Source organism: Elephas maximus, chromosome 1 (assembly GCF_024166365.1).
Source record: "Elephas maximus indicus isolate mEleMax1 chromosome 1, mEleMax1 primary haplotype, whole genome shotgun sequence".
NCBI lineage: Eukaryota > Metazoa > Chordata > Mammalia > Proboscidea > Elephantidae > Elephas > Elephas maximus.
The window spans coordinates 29,514,416-29,536,273 of NC_064819.1; the positions used below are offsets into that span (position 1 = coordinate 29,514,416).

Here is a 21,858-nt window from a genome sequence, read left to right on the forward strand (position 1 = left end):
GGTCTCATTGTGGTTCTGATTTGCATTTCTCTGATGGCTAGAGACCGTGAGCATTTCCTCATGTGTCTGTTGGCTGCTTGAATGTCTTTTTTGGTGAAGTGTCTGTTCATTTCCTTTGCCCATTTTTTAATTGGATTATTTGTCTTTTTGTTGTACAGGTGTTGGATTTTCCTACAGATTTTAGAGATTAGACCTTTGTCTGATTTGTAATAGCCAAAAATTTTTTCCCAGTCTGCAGGCTCTATTTTTACTCTTTTGGTGAATTCTTTTGACGGGCCTGTTTCATTTTTAGAAGATCCCAGTTATCTAGCTTATTCTGGAGCTTGTGTGTATCAAGAGACTAAAACAAAACAACCAAACCAGTTGCCTTGAAGACAACAAAACTCATGGCGACCCCACGTGTGTCAGAGTAGAACTGTGCTCCATAGGCTTTTCAGTGGCTGAGTTTTCAGAAAATAGCCAGGCCTTTCTTCTGAGGTGACTGGGTGGACTCAGACCACCAACCTTTCTTTGGCAGCCGAGTGCTTAACTGTTTGCACCACCCAGGGATGCCAAGAGACTAAGAGACACAATAACCAGAAGCACCGTGTGGATTTTCCTTCGATCCGGCATTAATTTCCTGGTGCTGCTATGACAGATCACCACAGACTTGGTGGTTTAAACAACATTTACTCCCACGGTTCCGGAGACTGTTGCTATGTGCTACCCAGTCGATCCCGACTCACAGCAATCCCAAAGGACAGAGTAGAATTGCCCCAGACGGTTTCCTAGCTCTAATGGTGCAACTGGTTAGGTGCTCGGTTGCTAACTGAAAGGTTGGACGTTCAAACCCACCCAGTGGCTCTGTGGGAGAAAGATTATAGCCAAGAAAACCCTGTGGGGCAGTACTTTGTCACATGGGTCCGTATGAATTGGAATCGACTCTATGGCTCCTTCTAGAAGTCTGAAATCAAGGCATCTGCAGGGCTGCCCTCCCTCTTAGCTATCTAGTGCTGCTATAACAGAAATACCACAAGTGGATGTCTTTAACAAAGAGAAATTTATTCTCTCACAGTGTAGAAGGTTAGAAGTTCGATCTCAGGGTGCCAGCTCCTGGGGAAGGTCCCTGTCATCCATCTTCCCTGGTCTAGAAGCTTTTCAGCAGGGACCCGAAGTCCAAAGGACACACTTCCCTTCTGGTTCTTCATTCTTGGTGGCATGAGTTCGCCCCATCTCTCTGCTCGTTTCTCTCTTTTATATGTCAAAAGAAACTGACTCAAGACACAACCTAATCTTGCAGATTGAGTCCTGCCTTATTAACATAACTGCCTCTAATCCTGCCTCATTAACATCATAGAGGCAGGATTTAACAACACATAGGAAAATCACATCAGATTACAAAACAGTGGACAATCACACAATATTGGGAATCATGGCCTCCCGCCAAGTTGACACCCATTTGGGGGGACACAATTCAATCCACAACATCCTTGTAAGGCTCTCTGGGGAATCAGCCCTTTACCTCTTCAAGCTCCTGAGGGTTCCAGGCGTTCCTTGACGTGTAACTCCCATCCCTGCCTGCAATCATATGGCTGCATCTCCTTTCATCTCAAAACTCCCTCTACTTCTCTCTCATGAGGGTACACGCGGTTGCATTTAGGGCCCGTTTCATGTAATCCCGGAGAAGTGCCTTCTCTCAAAATCCTTAATCACATCTTTTCCCATAGAAGGTACTATTTACTCTTTGCCATATCAGGTAGTAGTCATAGGTTGCAGGGATTAGGACTTGGACATATCTTTTGGTGGGGGGCCAACATTCAGCCCACTATAGATCCTGATTTGAAAAACACAATAAAACATTTTTGAAACAAGCAGGGAAATCTGAATGTGAACTGGGTATTAGATGATATTAGGAAACTCTTATTTTATTAGGTGTAAATATGACACTGGCTTTTTTTTTTTTAGGATGATGTTCTTAAGTATTTACAGGCAGAATGATGATGATGTCATGGTTTTGCTTTAAAATATTCTAGACCCTTCTTCACTTCCCCTCTAGAAAAAAAAGGTGAATGCAGATTAGCCACATTTTAGTAACGGCTGAAGGGGGTGACAGGTACATAAAGGCGCATTGTATTATTCTTTTGAGTATGTCTGAAAATTTCCATAAGAGCTTTTTTTCCCAATTGAAAGAAAAGATAATAAAAATTGTCCACTAAAATGACACATTTTAATGCCCACTGGCCTACAGAGCATAGGCGGTAAGTGCTGTTGGTCCTTTCTTCTTACAGACCAGTGACAGTTATGACAGTAGGAGTTTTGGCTGAACTTTAGCAATGAGACAAAATTAAAGTACATTTCAAGAAGAGAAAAAGGGGATAGGACAGAATATATATTTTCAAAAGGTCTGGAAAAGAAAAATGCAAAGAAATTATATTCCAAATATTACAGACAAATCGGAAACAAGAGAAGTTAACAGCAAATATGTCCGTGTAGCAATATGCGTAACTTGATCCAGTTTCCCTTACAGATTGGGTCAAAAAAATAAATCCAACTATCTGCCAACCAAAAGAAAGTAAGGATCACTCTATGTTTTATTAGAGAAAGTGGAACCCTGCTTAAATGCCTAGAGAATTTTCTGCTTCTTGCACTAGTGTTTGATAATCGATTGATTCCAAAAAGCAGAAATTATATAAGCCACTTACATTTTTTAGACGTTGAGCTTTTAATGATTTCTAGTTTTGTTGCATTGCAGTCAACCACTTGAAATTAAAAACTCATACACGCAAACACAAAAACAATCCCTAAACAACTCTTGGGTAAAGGGGGATATCAAAATTAGAATTACAGTCCATTTGGGAAATAACAATATTGGAAATGTTTCATATTACAACTTATGGAATATTCTCAGAGTTGTATTAAATAGCAAAGTGAATAAAAATGAATTGCACATTCAACTTAGTATTTTTAAGAGAACAAAAATATGCCTAAGGAAAGCAAGAGGAAGGAACTGACAAGTATAAATGCAGAAATTAAATAACTGATAGAGAATTAATACATTTAACTTGATCTTTACATAATGAACAAATTTCTAAAAAATCTAATAAAAAATGCACTCATCCACTTAAAATGATAAAGATACTAGAACCAAAGATGTGAAAAATACTGAAAAAAATGAAAGGGCATTACTACTTAAAATTCCATGCTAAGGTCAAACATAGTTACCATATGATCCAGCAGCTCCGCTTCTCGATGCATATTCAAGAGAAATGAAAAGACATGTCCACACACAGACTTGACACAAGTGTTCACAGCGGGGTGGTTCATAAAAGCCCCCGAGTAAAAACTACTCCAATGGCCATCAACTGAAGAATGGAGAGATGACATGTGTTATATCCACAAGGGAATATTATTCGACAATAAAAAGCAATGAAATATTGATATGAGTTGAATGTTGAAAACATTATGTTAAGTGAAAGAAGCCAGACACAAAAGGCTGTATATTGTATGATCCCACTTGCATGAAAAGTCCAGAATAAGCAAATCCATAAAGAAAGTTGATTAGTAGCTATTTAGAACTAGGGTGGGGGGGTGAGGGAGGGGTGATTGATAATGGGTACAGGGTTTCTTTTTTGGGTGACTAAAAATGTTCTGAAATTCCTTGTGGCAATGGCTGCACAACTCTGAATAGACTAAAAAGCACTGAATTGTACATTTGTAAAAAGGTGAATTGTATGTTATGTGAATCGTCTCTCAATAAAGCCCCTATTAAAAAAAAACACGGTAAGAGAGCTGAAAATTGGGATGAAAAAGATGACTTTGTTTTTGAAAAAAGCACATTAACAAAACTTGAGGGGAAAAAAAAAAAACGGCTAAATTGTCCAATAATCAAAAGAAAAATTAGAAATGGCTCTGGCCCATGTCTCAGGAGAGGACAGGCAGGGGTTGAAGCATGTCCTGGCAAAAGTCCAACGCCACCGAAATATTACAGAGCGTTAAAAAGATGAGACACTTCCCCGTTATTTTTTTTACCAAAGCATAACCCTGATTCCAAAACTTGACAGAAGTGCCCCTGTGACATAGTCCAATCTCACTGATGAGTAAAAATTTAAAGATCCTAAATAAACTAGCAAAATAACTGTTAGCCACGTCCAAGTAGAATGTATTGGACAGTTAGTTAAACCCTCAGTCACATCCCTCTGTCAGCGCAGAACACAAACGTAGCCCTCCTGGAGATGAAGGGGCATCTGGTGCCATCTGACTGCCATTCCTGTTCCTGTAAAATGTCCAAGTGTGGACTTTGGCTCCTTAGCCCAAGTTTGTTTCCTCAGCCAGGAAGAATAATGCTTACTTTAGAAGGTTGTTGTGAGAGATAAGAAATCAAAGAAGAAATGAGAACTATCTAAAAGGAAGAAATAAACTATAGATATTGTTACCTACCTCAAAATCCTAAAAAAATCAACTAAAAATTTTCTCAAAATTTCAAAACCAATAAGAGTTCAGTGAATTTGTCAATTACAAAATTCTTGCTCTCTAATCTGAGTTTAGGAATCAAATGGTAATCCAGAAAGGATGCCTGTATATAAAAATGAGTTAACTTTCTTATATGCCAGCAACAACTAGTTTAAAATAAACTCATTTGCAGTCAAAGCAAAAATAACAATCTCTCAGAATGAGCTATACATGAAAATTATTATAAAATGTATGTAAACAGAGACACAAATCATTATCCCCTGCTAGGAGAAACAGACGTCAAAGCGCCCATCAGTGGATTTCCTGATTCTTCTTTGTTTTGTTTTACTATATATAACTTTTAACCCAGGAATTTTAATTCTAAGAATTTCTCCTAAGGAAATAATGTCAATGATGGTATGTACCTGGATGTTCACTGGGCATAAAGTGAAAAACAGGATGTCCAGAAGCCAACAAGACTGGAGCACCGAGTGAACGTCAGACATGCAGTGGAAGACAACACAGTCGTTAAAATGACGTTGACGTTTACTGACATGAGAAGATGTTCAAGATAAATTAAGTGGAAAAGGGCTATGTAACTACATACATACTGTCAACAGTTATTAATTCTGGGTGGTGGATTGCATAATTCTTACCTTTTGATCAGTATTTTCTTACATTTCCACCATGAACACGGACAGGAGGGCAGAGGGTGGTACTTCAGACCACGGACTTCACGGTCACCATACGCCCTCACGGAAGGTAGTGGGGGGAATGGGGTGCTGCAAGGCCTCTCTGGTGTACATTCAAAATATATGCTGCCAAGAACTCTCTATTGCTTCTCCTGGCACTTTCCTAAGAGTATTCCAAAGAATAGTTCCACTGGATGTTAATAGAGATGCCAAGAAAAGGGCTCAAGTCCATGTTTTGGGAAATGCTAGGATAGGACAGATTTCTAGTGTAAACGTCCCAGAATGTCTGACAGGCATCCCAGAAGGAAAGGACTTGGTAGAGCATACTCAGTTGGCCACAGAGCCCTTGTGTTTCAATTCCTATGGAGAAGCAACAGGACTTCTAAATGTGTTTTGGGAAATGCCCATGTAGAAACTGAAGGACAATGACTGTTTACGCCACACATTTCCACTGAAGGTCTGAACGCTTCTGGCCTGTCTTCCCCGAAGATCTAGATTGATCTGTCTCAAAACAGCTTCATGTTTATCCTATTTTTGTGGTCTCAAGCTTTACCATTTTAAACCTAACTTGCATCTTGCTGTCAGGTCATTTAGAGCAGTGTAATTTCTATTTACTGGTGAGTTGGGAAATCAACTTGAGTGGTCACAACTCGTATTAAAAAAAAAAACAAAAAAAACACAGAAGAACTACATGGTGCCCGGCTACAACCGATCACTGCCCTGACAGGGAACACAACAGAGAACCCCTGAGGGAGCAGGTGAGCAGTGGGATGCAAATCCCAAATTCTCAGAAGACCAGACTTAATGGTCTGACTGAGACTAGAAGGACCCCAGTGGTCATGGCCTCCAGACCTTCTGTTGGCCCAGGACAGGAACCATTCCCGAAGTCAACTCTTCAGACATGGATTAGACTGGACAATGGGTTGGAGAGGGATGCTGGTGAGGAGTGAGCTTCTTGGATCAGGTGGACACTTAAGACTATGTTGGCATCTCCTGCCTGGAGGGGAGATGAGAGGGTGGAGGGGGTTAGAAGCTGGCGAAAAGGACAAGAAAAGAGAGAGTGAAGGGAGAGAGCGGGCTGTCTCATTAGGGGGAGAGTAGTTGGGAGTGTGTAGCAAAGTGTATATGGGTTTTTGTGTGAGAGACTGACTTGATTTGTAAGCTTTCGCTTAAAGCACAATAAAAATTATTAAAAAAAAACTGAAGTAAAGTTAGCAAGGATAAGGAACGAGTACTGTTTTGTATATTCACATAGATATGTGTGCACTGGTCACAACAAAATATATTCATTACTGTGGAGTTGTAATAAAAGAAACTTGAAAGCCACTGAACCAAAGCGATGAATTTATTGGTAAACAGATAAATCAACACCTATTCCAATACGCCCAAATACCTTCCTTGTATATATTAGATCAATTAAAATATATGTGTGTATATATATATATATATATATATATATATATATATATATATATATATATATATATATATAAGCAATAGCTAGACTGACCGTCAACTTACCAATGAGTTAAATACTAAAAGATTGGCTATCAGATGTTTGGGGTTTTTCCTCAAAGAAACGGTTATAAAGAGATTAGGTTCCCAATAAGTTCACAAAAGCCAACTGAAACAATGTAGTCTGACTACGGTACTAAAATTACTGTAAACGTCATTTTCTCTACATTGCCCATTTATTTATATTCTGAGGTTCAATGTATCTCCAAGACACATTCTCCCTGCACCCCTGCCTCAGTCCCAGCACCAAGAGACTCCTCACAGTGCAGGCAAATATCCACCCTTCCGCATGGGGTCCCCCAAATTGTGCTTAGGGTGTGGGAGGAGGAAAAGGTCCGAGGTTCTAACAGTCTTAGGGAACCCAAGGTAGAATGTGGGCCCCCTGACAAGTGCACATGAATGGAAAGCTCGGTGCAAGCTGCTCCCAAGAAGCCCCTCAAATACTAAAGGACCCCCAGCATCTCCTTCATTTGAATACAAACCACCATCCCTGACAGGATTCACCAACAGGGATCGAATCCGAATCAAGGTATTAAATGCTCAGGTGGGACACACTGGTGTCAGGTGGGAGCCAGGTTTAAGTATCCTGAGGCCCAGTGAATCCCTGGCCTCTTTTGGCTGCCATTTTCCTGCCCCCAACACTCACTGGCACAGCTCGAGAGCCCTGGGGCAAGGACCAGGGGCAGCAGGAAGGTGTCTCTGTGCAGCCTCAGCTGGAGAGTCAGCACCGCCAGCTCACTCTAGTCATCACCTCATCACGTGGCCTGTGTCTGGCTATCAAGTGGACACACAGCACTGTCAATCCGTGTCACAGGCCCCGGTCCTGCACCAAGGCTTCCGCGAATCTCAGGAAAACTGCTTGCAGTACTAGCACCAGTAGGCCTCGGCAACCAGTAGCCTGGGCCCTCCAATGGCAGGCATGTCACTAACACGGGCCAGCCATTTCCGGTTCCACCTCTTGCTTTTATGCTCCAAAATAAGTGTGGGAGGTTGAAGTGGGGAAAGGGTTAGAAATTATTTCGGCATATACTTCTCAGGTTCTGTCAGACAACCTTTTATTACATCGAAAAAGCAATACTAGGCACTAGATCTTGCAAAAGCTGTTCTGACCAACTCTAAAACTTTCTGAAATTCAAAATCCATAACCACATCTGTAAGGTTCTTAATGAACAAAAATGTTAAATACAAACTTTCATATGCAAAATAGATTACTGTGTAACTGGCAACCTCAGAGCCAAGGATTAATTTTTTTCCACAAATTTCAGTGGGGGCGGGGCGGGGGGAGGAATGTTAATTCCAATGAGTACAAAACTTGATTCTGGCTTTATATAGAAAAAAAAAAAAAAAAAACTCTGAAGAAAAATAGCTTTAGATTGAATAGTATTTTTGGAAATCCACAGCTCAGGCCAGCCCTTACAATTCTGAGGTTTATGTTCGACCAGATCCGGGGTGAGAATGAAGATTTGGGGTTTATAGTTACTTCTAGTCCAGTTTCGAGAGAAAGCCAAGTCACCTCATTTCCAAAGAGGGAAGTCTCTCTAGGATGACCGTGACACTCTTCTGAAGACGCCCGGATAGCCAGAGCTCCTTGGCCACAGTTTCAGTTTTCCACAGCACCGTGCCAATGCTGTAGTGTCAGGCCTCCTCTGAGAGGCAACCAGATCCCGATGCCACAGCCCTTCTCCCAGCATTCTTAGGCCGCAAAAAAAAAAGCCATCTCCAGCTTCAAGTTGGCATTCGCTGCTCCGGCCTCAGAGAAGTGAATTAACACCTCCTCCTTCCCCCTCAACAGACCACCCTGTTGATGTTCAGCAGGGAGCGGCAGCTTGATTAACTTTCCTTTCAGAAATAAATAGTTCACAAGTAACTTAGAGTTAGTTATCAGTAAAAGAGCAGGGAAAACGCCGCTGCCCATTCTGTTTGCAGACGCACAAGCAGGTGAATACACATGAGCACACACAGGAAAACACAATCAGAATAAAACCTGCATTCCCACATTCATGGGGGAAAAAAATCTTTCCAAAGAAAAAAAAAAGGATGGGTTAGCGTTTGTTCTTGGGTGCGTGGAAGAGTCCAGGCCTCTACACAGGCACAGCCCTCAAAAACAGCTGCAAGCAGCTCTCCGCACACCAAGTCAGGGCCAGGGTGCAGTCAGAGGTCTTGGTGCACTTTTGACAGCTCAGTACCTGGAGGAGAACAGAAGCGACGCGGGGACTTTTTAACCCACGATGCATGAGGTATATGGAGCCATCCGGGAGAGAACCACCAGCAGCTACCGGGATGGGCGGGTGCTCTCACAGCAACTGCTGATGAAGGATTTCCCACACCATCTTCTTCCGGAAGAGAGGCATCTGGTGCTGCAAAGAGTCCCCCAAACAAGCAGGTGTGACACGCGAATGTGCGCAGCATCACACTCCCTCTCCCCCGCCCTGCATCATGCCCTAGCAGATGGGTACAGTCCCCTAGCGGGCACCTGTGGGCTGGTGGCATCCCTCCTGCCTCACCCCTCCGCCACAACCAGAGGCTTTGTGCCCACTCTAACTACCCCCACGCAGCCCTTGCCTGCCTGGGACCGTCAGTGAGAACTTCTGTACCACCCACCCAGTGACCAACAACCTGGACACCCTCACCCCAACCAGACAACAGAGCACACACAAGAGGTACAGTCACGGAAACCTCTTAGACATAACCAAATGCCTCACAGGATAAAGGTCCTAGGCTTGAAGGCAAAGGGTCATAGACTTGGCGGACACTTACGTCAATTGACAACATAATTCATAAGGACAATGTTCTGCATCCTGCTTTGGTGAGCTGCGTCTTAAAAGCTTGTAAACGGCCATTTAAGATATAACTATTGTTCTCTTACCGTCTAGAGCAAAGGATAATGAAAAAAAGCGAAAGACTCAAGGGAGCAGTTAATCTAACCGAGTGACAGACCACAGGAACCACAGCCAATGTGACCCCGAGACCAGAAGAACTAGATGGTGCCTGGCTACCGCTACCAACCACTCCGACTAGGATCACAACAGAGGGTGGGATCACAACAGCAGGTCCTGGAGAGAACAGGGAAAAAAATGTGGAAAAAAATCACATTCACAAAAAAGACCAGACTTACTGGTCTGACAAGAGACTGGTGGAACCCCCAGGACCACGGCCCTAAGAAGCCCTTCTGACCTGGAAATGAGGCCATTCTCAGAGACCACCTTTTCAGTCAAACAACAGACAGTCCCATAAAATAAACAGTAATACGCCTGGGATCTTAAACACTAGCAAGCAGCCATCTAAGATGCATCAGTTGGTCTCAACCCACCGGCATCAAAAGAGAATGAAGAACACCAAGGACACAAGGTAATTATGAGCCCAAGAGACAGAAAGGGCCACAGAAACCAAAGACTACAACAACCTGAGACCAGAAGAACTAGAGGGTACCTGGCTACAACGATGACTGCCCTGACGGGGAACACAAAAGAGCAGTGGGATGCAGACACCAAATTCTCTTAAAAAGACCAGACTTAATGGTCTGACTGAGACTAGAAGGTCATGGCCCCCAGACCTTCTGTTGGCTCAGGACGGGAACCATTCCCAAAGACAACTCTTCAGACTGGGATTGGACTGGACAATGGGATGGAGAGGGATGCTGGTGAGGAGTGAGCTTCTTGGATCAGGTGGACACTTAAGACTATGTTGGCATCTCCTGCCTGGAGGGGAGATGAGAGGGTGGAGCGGGTTAGAAGCTGGCGAAATGGACACAAAGAGAGTGGAGGGAGAGAGCAGACTGTCTCATTAGGGGGAGAGCAACTAGAAGTATGTAGCAAGGTGTATATAAGTTTTTGTGGGAGAGACTGATTTGATTTGTAAACTTTCACTTAAAGCACAATAAAAATTAAGAAAAGATAAATAAAACAAAATGAACAGTAATACCTGAGAGGAACGTGTTCCTTAGAACAATCACGTATATGAGATCAAAGGGACAACATTTGCCCAAAAGCCAAAATGAGAAGGCAGGAAGAGGCAGAAAATGCAGACAAAAGGCAATGGGGAACCCAGGGCGGAAATGGAGGGGGAGGGGGAATGAAATCAATGTTATGGGACACCTTATGTACAAACTATCAAACGGGAACCTGATTCGCTCTGTAAACTTTCACCTGAAGCACAATAAAAAATTAAAAGAACAAATGCTTTTAGAAAAATCTCATTTCATTCGATTTGGAGAATAATCAACCCCTTCCTGTTCAGCAGTATCAAAGAATGGTACGTTCTGCTGAACACGCTGTTCTATTTAACTGCTCTTCACTACACGCGCCAACTTCCAAAGCAGCAGCAGCACACGAGACAGTTCCCAAACTACCCATAACGAATCTTTTTTACGATGAATCAGAAGTCTCCCTTCCTTGAGGAACTCCTGGAGTATCATTATACCCAGCTGGATAGACCACTTTACTATAAACTAGTGATTTCCTACCTGGGGGAGTGTCTGTCTACAAAGCCTGAGGAAGAGTATCCAAAAGCTAACGCTCTTAACTAAACTTCTGGCTAAGATCTAGGCCAAATCCCTTCTCGTCCCATTTTGTGTTTTTAAAGACGGCTTCTGTCATATAACACACTTCGTCACTCTGTAAAATTTCCACTGTACCTTTGACTTAGATACAAGCAGTTCTACTGAACTATGCGGTTTTGCCTACCCTGCTCTGCTTATTGCAATTCTGTGGTTAGAAACGGCCGATGTGAAGAGATTATTCAGCTTTGTACAGGTGTCAGACAGAGTGTTAAACAAGTGACTTGAGTGACTCAGCCATACCCTTCCAAAACGAAACCAAACCCATTGCCATCAAGTCGATTCTGACTCATAGCGACCCTACAGGACAGAGAACTGGCCCGTAGTTTCCAAGGAGCGCCTGCTGGATCTGAACTGCTGACCTTTTGGTTAGCAGCCGTAGCTCTGAACCGCTATGCCACCAGGGATTCCAACCATACTCTCAGGCCCCCCTAAAGAAATGTTTTTCTGACCCTCTTTTTCAATACTCAGTACTTAGGCATAACTGTACTTTGAAAATTCCAGAAAATTCATGATCCGCCATGTCCTATCACCTGGAGCCCCTTCCTTGCAAAGAAGGTCAACTCTCCCAAGAGTAGTCAACCAAGACTTTGCCACCTGAAACTTTGTAAATGGTAACCAGTCAGAGGTGTTCCAGCTGCCCCCTCCCTCTTGGCGGTTTTTGCCTTTTTAAACCTCTGCAAATTTCTTTTTTAACGCAGCAGCTAGCTGGAGCACTTGGTTGGATTTCTGCCAGCACTGTTTCCCATTTCATGAAATGCTTTCTGTTCTCCCACTATAATAAAACTCTTGGTTTCAATTTTAAACAGACTTGTAGTTCTTTCACTATGACAGTCTTAACACATGGGTTCTTAAATTGTTTTTAAAAAGCTCAAAATATCTAGTCAAAAAATGCACATTTATTGATACTAAAACTGCTTAGACAAATAACCAGTTAAGAGGTGCCTTTATTTTAGACTGGAATTGTATTAATTCACGTTGCTCAAAAGCTAGGAACGGGGTTACCAGTCCTACCACTCAATATCGTTTGTCTGAGAGACAGCATCTAACAAAACATGTGGGCTGCTAAACAGAAATTTTTTTAAAAAGGGGTTGTCCTTGGTTGTAAAAAGGTTGAGGATTCACTATTAAAAATATAAATGTTGAAGAGTTCTCAACATATTTGAGTTTCCGCTCAAATGCAGAGCCATGGAGAACCACCAGTAACCAGGACAGAAAGGAAAAGCAGTATTCATTGTTACAGCTTAGACCTGGGGCTAAATTCTCATGCCTGACTTTTTTTCCTTGCTGTTCCATATTCTGATGTGCTTCCTCCTTTGGCCAAAAAATACCACTGATATAAAAACTACCACACAGGAACCCATGACCACTAGAGTTCAAAGATCCGTGAATTGTTGCACTGGGCACCAGGGACCACAGTAAGCCTGACCCTGGGAAGAGCAGGGCTCTGGCTGCAATACTAACAGTAACCCAGCTAACATTGAGCTCGGTGTGCACCTGGCACGGGCGGAGCGTTCTATCTAATTCAGCAACAAGTTAGTGCGTGAGGAGGGGTCTTCACTCACCTGAGTAAATGTGATAGGTTTGTCTCTAGAGATATAATCTGCATATTTACAAGTAAACATTCCACAATCACTCCCATTCAGCTGCTGAGGAATCTCCTAAAATTAAAAAAAAAAAAAAGGGAGGAAGGGGTAAAACACCATCAGGTACAAACTCCTTTGACTTCTAAATATCACTGTGAATAAACAATACTATAAAGGTAAACGGGAACCCTGGTGGCGCAGTGGTTGAGAGCTATGGCTGCTAACCAAAAGGTCGGCAGTTCGAATCCACCAGGCGCTCCTTGGAAACCGTATGGGGCAGTTCTACTCTGTCCTATAGGGTCGCTATGAGTTGAAATCGACTTGACAGCAACAGGTTTGGTTTTTTTTGGTTTATAAAGGTAAATGCTAGATCTGGTATTACACACACACACAGTAGTCTTACTCTAAGACCAAACCCACTGCCAGCAAGTCGTTTCTGACTCATAGCAACCCTATAGGATAAGGTAGAACTGTCCCACAGGGTTTCCAAGGAGTAGCTGGTAGATTTGAACTGCCGACCTTTTGGTTAGCAGCTGCAGTTCACTGTAGCTCTTAACCACTGCACTACCACTCTTATGTGCTCTAAAATCCCTAACCATGACATGGGGTATGTGACCTCACAGAAAATGTTTTTCAGAAGAAAAGAGAAGAGCAAAGTGAGAGTTCCACCTTTCAGCTCTAATACAAAGAAACCAAACTGAAAGATTTACTACCAGGAACAGAAATATTAGTCAGAACTTTTTCAGACACATTCATAAATTTTGAAAATGGTTAAGTGTGGCTCAATAAGAAATACACTATTTCAATACTGCAGAGTTTAATTTCTCTTCCCTAGCCAGGGGATCTTTTTGGACCCCCAAAGCTACAAGCAGGGGAAAAAAAGAAGCCTCCTGATAAGCTTTAACCAATTAGGATCTCATCTTGATTGCTCTGGTCTGTCCTAGGGCTAAAACAGAACTTGATGCAAATAGCGCTAGGAACAACATAAACCAAAGGCTGTGAGTTCCAAACCCAAATGAGGTAGGCTCACATGTTCCCCAGCCCTTGCTGTGCTGCACTCATCTTAGACAGCCCTTTACACACTCGGGCTGGCAGCCCTTTACACACTCACGCTGGCAGCCCTTTACGCACTCACGCTGGCAGCCCTTTATGCACTCTGGCTGGCAGCCCTTTACGCACTCTGGGTGGCAGTCATAAGGAGCACAACACAAAGTATGGAGGAGGCTAGAAAACACACTAGATGAAAACAGCTCCATTTTTATTCAAAGAAATACAGATGGTTACTGTGAAAAAGGGTGTGCACGCCACCCATTCATATGGCAGGTACCTCACACTTTCCTCCATTAGAAACACGGCAGAGCCCAGCACGTCTCACAGAGGGACAGGACCACAGAGACTCCATTATGCCATTTCCTGTAGCAGAGCACGGCACTCATCCTAACAGATTCTTCTTACACCCATGCTCTCCCCAGGAAATTTCAAAGCTTAACCTTCTAATTATTCAACTTCAAAACAAAAATGCTTTTGGATAACGACAGCTGAGCCATTATACAGTTTCAGGCTAAAGCTGCATTCATGTAGCCAACTTCAGGACTCAAAGCTGGATGCATTTCCAAACTGAAATTCAAACATGGCCAGGTACAAAGCACGTTCAAAACAGCACACTGGACTCTTAATGACCCAGAGGCACGGAACCCTTAACGACCAAAGTAAACAAAATTCCCAGACAGAAATTTTGAACAAGAGCTTTAAACTTTTACTAGCACCAACTAAGAAAAGTAACTGGCTTCAGTTTACTGGTTTGTTCGTTTGCTTCAATTCTAAGAGATAGGTGCAGAGAGTTAGCATTTACATTTGGAGAAAGGTAAAGGCTAAGAAGCAACCACCTTGCTTAAATGAACTGCTAAGAATTTAGAAGCAGGTCGTCCCTACGATGTACACTTCAGAAGAAGGCATGCCTGAGGCTGAGTGAGGGGAAGGAAGCCCGCCCGTCTGAACAGCGCGACACGACGGTAAACACAACAAAGCATCTCAAACAGAGAGGATCTTCACTTACGTGTGGCTTCATGCTGTAGTGGGTCCATTCTAAAAGATTCAGGTCAATATTTCTTTTGGTCTTACTTTCATCCTGTAAATACTGACTGAAAAGACAACAAAGAAAGCACACAGTCGTGAATCCCTGTGGAGACAGCATGATGACTACAAAGGATTTTAGAATGTTTCACAGACAGGCCTTTCCCAAACCCATTTCCATGAGTATTTCTTAAATGTAATGGCTTTTCTGGTCTTTACATTTGTGTTTTTTTTTTTTTTTCCTGTTACAAAAATTGCACATGCTTGTTCTTAAAAATTAAAACACACAAAATAATGTAAAAAGTAAAAGACCCCTGTAAGCACTAGTCCAGAATGAGTTACTATTTAAATGGCTTGCTGTGTAGTTTTCTACTCCACCTCCATGCAAACAGTAAAAAAGTGAGTTTGTTCTTCATATTTCATTTTGCAACTTGCTTTTTCTCACTTAAACACAGATGTGAAACAAGACAACTGGCCTGGACACGTTAAAAAAAAAAGCCATTGCCAGGAAAAAAAACAAAGGTACAAAGACTGTTCTGAATTGAAGGAGACCAAAGAGGCATTAAATAAGAACAATGTGTGAACCCTCCCTGAATGGCTACCAGATTGGGAAGCTGGGGTGGGAAAGCTATAAAAGATACCTGGGAAATAACTGAGAAAATTGGAATATGGACTGTTTTTTACATGATATTGGGAAGAAAAAAAAAAAAACCAGTTGCCATTGAGTCAATTCCAAATCACAGTGACCCTATGTGTGCCAGAGTAGAACTGTGCTTCATAGATTTCAATGGCTGATTTTTTGGAAATAGATCTCCAGACCATTCTTCTGAGGCATCCCTGGGTGGATCTGAACCATCAACCTTTAGTTATTAGCTGAGTGCTTAACCATTTCCACCACTCAGGACTGTTACAGGATACTACTGACCGTTAATCTCCTTAAGTGTGATAACGGCATTGTAGTTACCTAATAGAATTTCCTTATTCTTAGGAGGTGTGCACTGAAATATTAGGAGTAATTAATTTTATCCAAATCTCCAGGTTAACCATTTTAACAACCCAGGCATCTCAGTTCTCTTCCTAACTTGGCTGGTGTTAAAATAGGGCATACACTCTCAGTGGGGACAATATCATCAGCAAGGGGATAAAAATTGGTTCTTCAGTGGTAAAAATCTTAGATATTGCCATGGTCGGTGGTGATCCATAGCTCAACTCTACCCAAGAAGATCTGATTTCTTAGCATTTAATTTCTCACGTTAGGGAGAAATTAAATTTTTCTACTTGGTGATCATGAAAAAAAGGTTGAGAACCACCAGACTAGGGATATCAGGAAAGGGAGTGGGCCTCTGATACCCACAGAAGCTAAACTTCCATACTTAAAAAAAAAGAAAGGAAAAAAAATACAAAAACCTGTGAGTATAATAAAAATGTGTGTCTTTTTTATGTATCCTACCACCAGCCGCAAGCAAAACTAGACTATATGATTCCAATGAGAACGTTACTGTGTGTGAGGATGCATACATGTGTCCACATCACTCACATACGTAACTGAACACATCGCATACACAACTCTCTTACATAGAAATCACTAGAAGGAAATAACCACTTCACAAAAAATCTGGTGTATCTTGTAATTTTTAAAATTTCTCCTCTATACTTTTTTCAAGTAAACACACATATATAGAAATGATCTTTTCCATAAAACACTATTGCAAAAAGAAAGAGAGAGGAGAGAACTGAACTAATTATTGGTAATAAGAACTTCTCATCGTAAGATGTATTGAACATTATCCCTATTAAAGTCAGAAGCAGGAACCTGCACTTGCTTTCAGTGAGCAGAGGGGTTCGACACGGAGTCACCTTGCTGATACACCTCCTCACTGTCAACTTCATGTCACCCCTTCACATAGCAAAAACCGGCTATGCTTTAAAGGCAGGTTTCTAGCAACTACTATTTGAAATAGTTGCCCACCAACTATACAATTTAATTCAAAAATTACCCCTGGAACCTATGAGATGAACCCAACTATCATGAAAAGCACAGAGACGAGTGGGCTTCAGAACTCAGAGGTATAATAATCCCCAGCTAACAGTTCTTTACAACATTCGGAATAATGTATCAATCCCAAAGAAATCTAATTCAAATCACAGGATCCTGACAGGAATGTTTTACATGCGAACAAATGACAAACTGATTTTCAATGACGGTACTAAACGAGACTTCTTAGCTGAGATCAGATATTAGGTTATTTTTAGACAAAAAAATAAGATTCAAGTAAAGTCCTGAATGGGAAGGCAGCTGTAACTACACAATCGACTGCTATCCCACTAGAGCTTCCTTGGGTTAGACAGAAGATAGACTATCTAGTAAGGGCATACTGAGGCAACAGCGAAGCTCATCAGCATTTACTTACAGGAGAATCTCACAGATCCGGTGGCCCTTTTGTCCCATAGAATCCAGATATTTAAGACACTTTTTCCTTAGGTCTATCACCTATAATGGAAGAGTAACATCCAGAAACCTCTTAACTGTAGCAGGAATAAAAATGTCATTTCTAAAAAGAAAAACATCTTAAAAAAAAATCAATATATATGCCAACATAAATGGACTTCTAAGACAATTTTTAGTTTAAAAAAAGTTTCAAAAATATCACAGATGATAGTTTTATTTGTACAAAATTATATCTTTCCATCCCTAGAAAAACACCCGGAAACTTATTCGCCAAAACGTTAATGGTCTTCTCAGGGTGACAGGAGTTTATTTGCTTTCTTCTTCATATGTTTACCTTCCTACAATAAACCTGTGTCATCTTGTAAACAAAACTAAATAAATAATCCTTCCCTGTACTAAAACCCTTTCCTGTTAAGAGTGAAAGCTCCTCAAGTACAGGGTTATGTCTTCCAATGTCCTAAGTTGTCCACCCAGGAACTAAGAAGGGACTCTGTGAGGGGGCCTCTAACATCCACCTTCAGCCTGTCACTGACACAAAAGGGGAGCCTCATGATTTAAGAAAATACTTTTGACCCAAATTCCACCAATGAAGTCTCTGAACTCACCACCAGACTCCAGTGCACCTTCCGATGGATAGGCACCAGAATAAGTTCCTGTTCAAAAAGATTTACCCCTTTGGTCCACCTTTTCACAGCCTGGTAACCCCCGGACCTCAATTTAGGATAGAAGAAAGTACTAAAGGCGTGGAGTGCTGGATAGCCTTGCTTTTTATTTCTTTCCACCAGAAGATTCATGTAAAAATTAATGACCTGTAAAGTACCAAGAGTAAAATCAGAACATGGCAAGTAAGTTATTGCAACTAAATATCCCTCTGAGCTAGACTGGGCTAAAAAAGGGTGAAAAGTTGAGGGGAGGGAAGGGACCGAAGAAGGGGATAAGAAGGTATAGCCAAAGATAGAAAAGAATGAACAATTAGTGCAAACGGGAGGAATTAAGAAGGAAAGAAATTATACTTTTGAGGCATTCAAGTAATGTTTGAGAGAGCCAGGAGAGGGGTCCCAAGGAAAAAGGCTGTGAAATACTGAAAAGGTACGCGGACCTGTATCTAGCACACAAAAAATACACGTAAATATTAACTGGAAGTGAATTTTACTATACACAAATTATGCCTCAATTAAAAAAAATTAAGTGGAAGGAAATATACCAAAACATTGATATTTTGTTATTTTTGAGTGGTGGTACTATGGAACGATGTTATTTTTCTTTTTCACTTTTCCTGTATTTTCTATATCTTCTATAACAAACATATTCCATGGGGGCTAAAAACTGCATGGGGCGAGTTGTTTGTGATCAGTTGCTAACTTAAAGGTTGGCGGTTTGAACCCACCCAGCAGCTCCAGAGAAGAAAGGTCTAACAAACTGCTTCCATAAAGATTATAGCCAAAAAAACCCTTTCCAGCTGTTCTACTCTGTAACACATGGGAGCTTGACAGCAATGGGTTTGGTGTTTTTAGTTTTGGTCATGGGGGGAGGGAAGGCAAACGGAGGAAATACAGGAACTGAGCAGTTAAGGAATGGCCCAAGTGGAAAAAAAAACAAAGAGCCACTGGATCACAGATACTTGTCATTCTTGGTGACAGGAAAGGTGGCACCACGTGCAGGCATAGTGAACACAGCACGACCAAAGTCAATGACACCACTGAGAAGCGCTCACGAGAAAAGGACGCCTGTCCTGAAGGATCTGGCATACATAAGAGGGCAATGATTCCCACAAAGACCAAAAAAACGCGCCTAGGTTCACATCCTTTTAGTACTGAAAAAGTGAAACGGTTCCTACTAGAAGTCATAGAAAATAAAGTACCCTTGGCTACTCCCTTCCATTCATCAGATGCAGCCAAGGTTTACAGAAATGTCATTGATGACCAGTAAATGAAGCGTGGATGACACCAAGCACAGATGCAGAAGAGGAAATATTGATAAAGGCAGCAATCAAAATTAACCTTTTTTTTTTTTAGGTTTAAGATGTTTTTGTTTTAAATACAGCAAAAAGTTGCTCTACCAACTCGTTATAAGTAGACAGAACTACAGTGAACAGTTAAACATCATTAGAGTCAAAGGGGGAAAAAAACAGACAACTTACTTCGTCATTGAGCCAGTGATAGTTCTTCAAGGTCTGGATGTCACCACGAGTAATTCGCAGTTTGAAAGCACTACTAAGGATCTCATCCTGTGAGCCGTGGCCTAGGGCATGACTGATTTCTTTTTCCATGTCCTGAATTAGAAAGTCCAGAAGTTGCTAATTAAATACAGAACCACTACCAGATATTAAAAGTCTGACCCTTGAGAAAGATACACTATCAGAGACCTATTAAATTGCAGTACGAAAATATTTAAACTTAGATTACTACGCAATCTTATCACTGGTCATTAAAAAAAAAAATTATTAGCTTCTAGAAACAATAAATTGGTAATAATATTTACAGTTATAGTATAGCCCCAATTATCCACGACCACTTATTAAGCACTAGCTGTGTGCCAAAGGGAAACCCTGGTGGCACAGTGGTTAAGTGCTACAGCTGCTAACCAAAAGGCCAGCAGTTTGAATCCACCAGGCACCCCTTGGAAACTCTATGGGGCAGTTCTACTCTGTCCTATAGGGTCGCTATGAGTCAGAGTCGACTTGAGGGCAATGGGTTTGGTTTTTGGTATCTGCCAAACATGGTGCTAGATGCTTTAAGCACACCGTTAATCCTTACTTTTGGAGAAGTTTATCATTGCCATTTGATGGAAGAGAAAACCGAAGCTCAGAGAATTCAGGTTATGGTCAAAGTCATACAATTATTAAAAGGAAGCACCAAGATTTGAACCCAGGTGTGTCTAACTTCCTACTCCTAGCCTTTGCTCCTTTTACAATACTAAAATCCTTATCCACCTCCTAAACTCAGCTTCCATTTAAAAACACCAAAATAATAAAATTGTTGTTGTTGTTAGGTGCCGTCAAGTCGGTTCCGAGTCATAGCAACCCCACATACAACAGAATGAAACACTGCCCAGTCCTGCGCCATCTTCACAATCGTTACGCTTAAGCCCATTGCTGCAGCCACTGTCTCAATCCCTCTCATTGAGGGTCACTGAAACAATAAAATTAGGATGTCTAAAAGGTCATGCTATCAATTTTTAGACATAAAGAGAATAAGCAAACGGGCAGAAACCTGGAAAACCAGGCAGCAGCCTACGGCCACCTGCATCCTTGTTTGATAAGACTTAGGCAGACAAACGTACATTCAAGCTACAAAAATCAATCTATAAATCCAAAAGAAATTATTTTCTCCCAACTGTCTTAACAGTGCTTCCCCCAGTGCACGCAGCTTTGCTATTTTACGGCACTCTCTGCACCGGCATGCCCAAATAAAGTAAGTGCTTAAGAGATTCACCAGCTCGGACCGCCTGCCACCACTAAGGCAACAACGGAGAAAGGGTCAAGATGCGGGTTACCCACTGCCGTCGAGTCGATTCCAACTCACAGCGACCCTGCAGGCCAGAGTAGAACTACCCCATAGAGTTTCCAAGGAGCGCCCGGCGGATCTGAACTGCCAACCCTTTGGTTACACACTGTGTGGATTACACACTGAAAATGAGAATTTTTAACTACCTTCATTTCCTGTAAGTTTTTACTATCTTCAAAAGCAGTATCAATGAGAGGACATTTTAGTAAACCATAACCACGTAGAAAAAGTGCAACAAACTCATTCCTAATACCAAACCCATATACATAACTCAGCCTATTTGAAGGTTAGGAAAAAAATCTATAAAGAATCCATTATATCCCAACGTACACAGCAATTACGTCTACCCACATGTGCAGAACGTTAATCCAATCCCTTAGGCCACCTTCGTGGATCACTAATGATCAGGGTAGCCAAAGTGAGTGAACGGACCTTGAACCTGATTTTTTTTCACACATTTACCTTTAGTTACTTCAGATTGGAGAGCGCTCTCAAAATAAACCATTCATTCAAGTCTAGAGTGACTGAGGTTATTTAAAAGCACGCCTCTTACTCTGAGCAACAACACAAGGGGCAATACCTCTGTAAGTTCAAGGAGATCATCTGCCCTTCTGTCTCTCTCTCTGCCTGAGCAGTTCTTTTCTTTCGTCTCAAGCACCAACATCTTCCTCCTGAATAAGCCATTGCTTCCACTTCCCAGGCGGAGTCGGGCTGACACTTCTTCAGACAGGTCAGGCTCCAGCTGATGTCCCCTCCTCTGATCAAAAGAAGTTTCTATATTCTATTGACGTGTTTGATGCTTGCACATATAAATGTAAATTACACATGTAATACCAAACAGTGCCATTATCTTGAAAGAAAAGAGAATTAACAAATTCCCCAAAGGGGGACAAAAAGGAGCTCAAGGCCTAAGCAAGGCTTGTAGGATGCTGAATTACAAACCTAGGAAAAGAGCACCCCTCTCTTTCCCTGGGGGTAGCAAGAAAAGTACCTTCAGTTTTCCTACCCCAATTAAAAGTACTATGATTAAAAGGCATTTTGAGAACATTTACAG

At 41.7% G+C, this 21,858-nt stretch overlaps 1 protein-coding gene across 3 annotated transcripts in view; it reads right to left on the reverse strand.

Annotated features, from left to right (window-relative positions):
• Positions 1-7,673: 7,673 nt before the first annotated feature.
• Positions 7,674-21,858, reverse strand: part of SENP2 (SUMO specific peptidase 2) — a 32,013-nt gene continuing 17,828 nt past the window's right edge. For all 3 annotated transcript variants that reach the window (XM_049880952.1, XM_049880941.1, XM_049880962.1), the window contains 7 exons: positions 21,385-21,561; positions 19,439-19,570; positions 17,904-18,107; positions 17,261-17,340; positions 14,833-14,917; positions 12,756-12,851; positions 7,674-8,992 (listed from right to left, as the gene is read on the reverse strand). In XM_049880952.1, the coding sequence (XP_049736909.1) occupies positions 8,930-8,992; positions 12,756-12,851; positions 14,833-14,917; positions 17,261-17,340; positions 17,904-18,107; positions 19,439-19,570; positions 21,385-21,561 (837 nt within the window). In that variant the 3' untranslated portion in view covers positions 7,674-8,929. The remainder of the gene's footprint in view (positions 8,993-12,755; positions 12,852-14,832; positions 14,918-17,260; positions 17,341-17,903; positions 18,108-19,438; positions 19,571-21,384; positions 21,562-21,858) is intronic.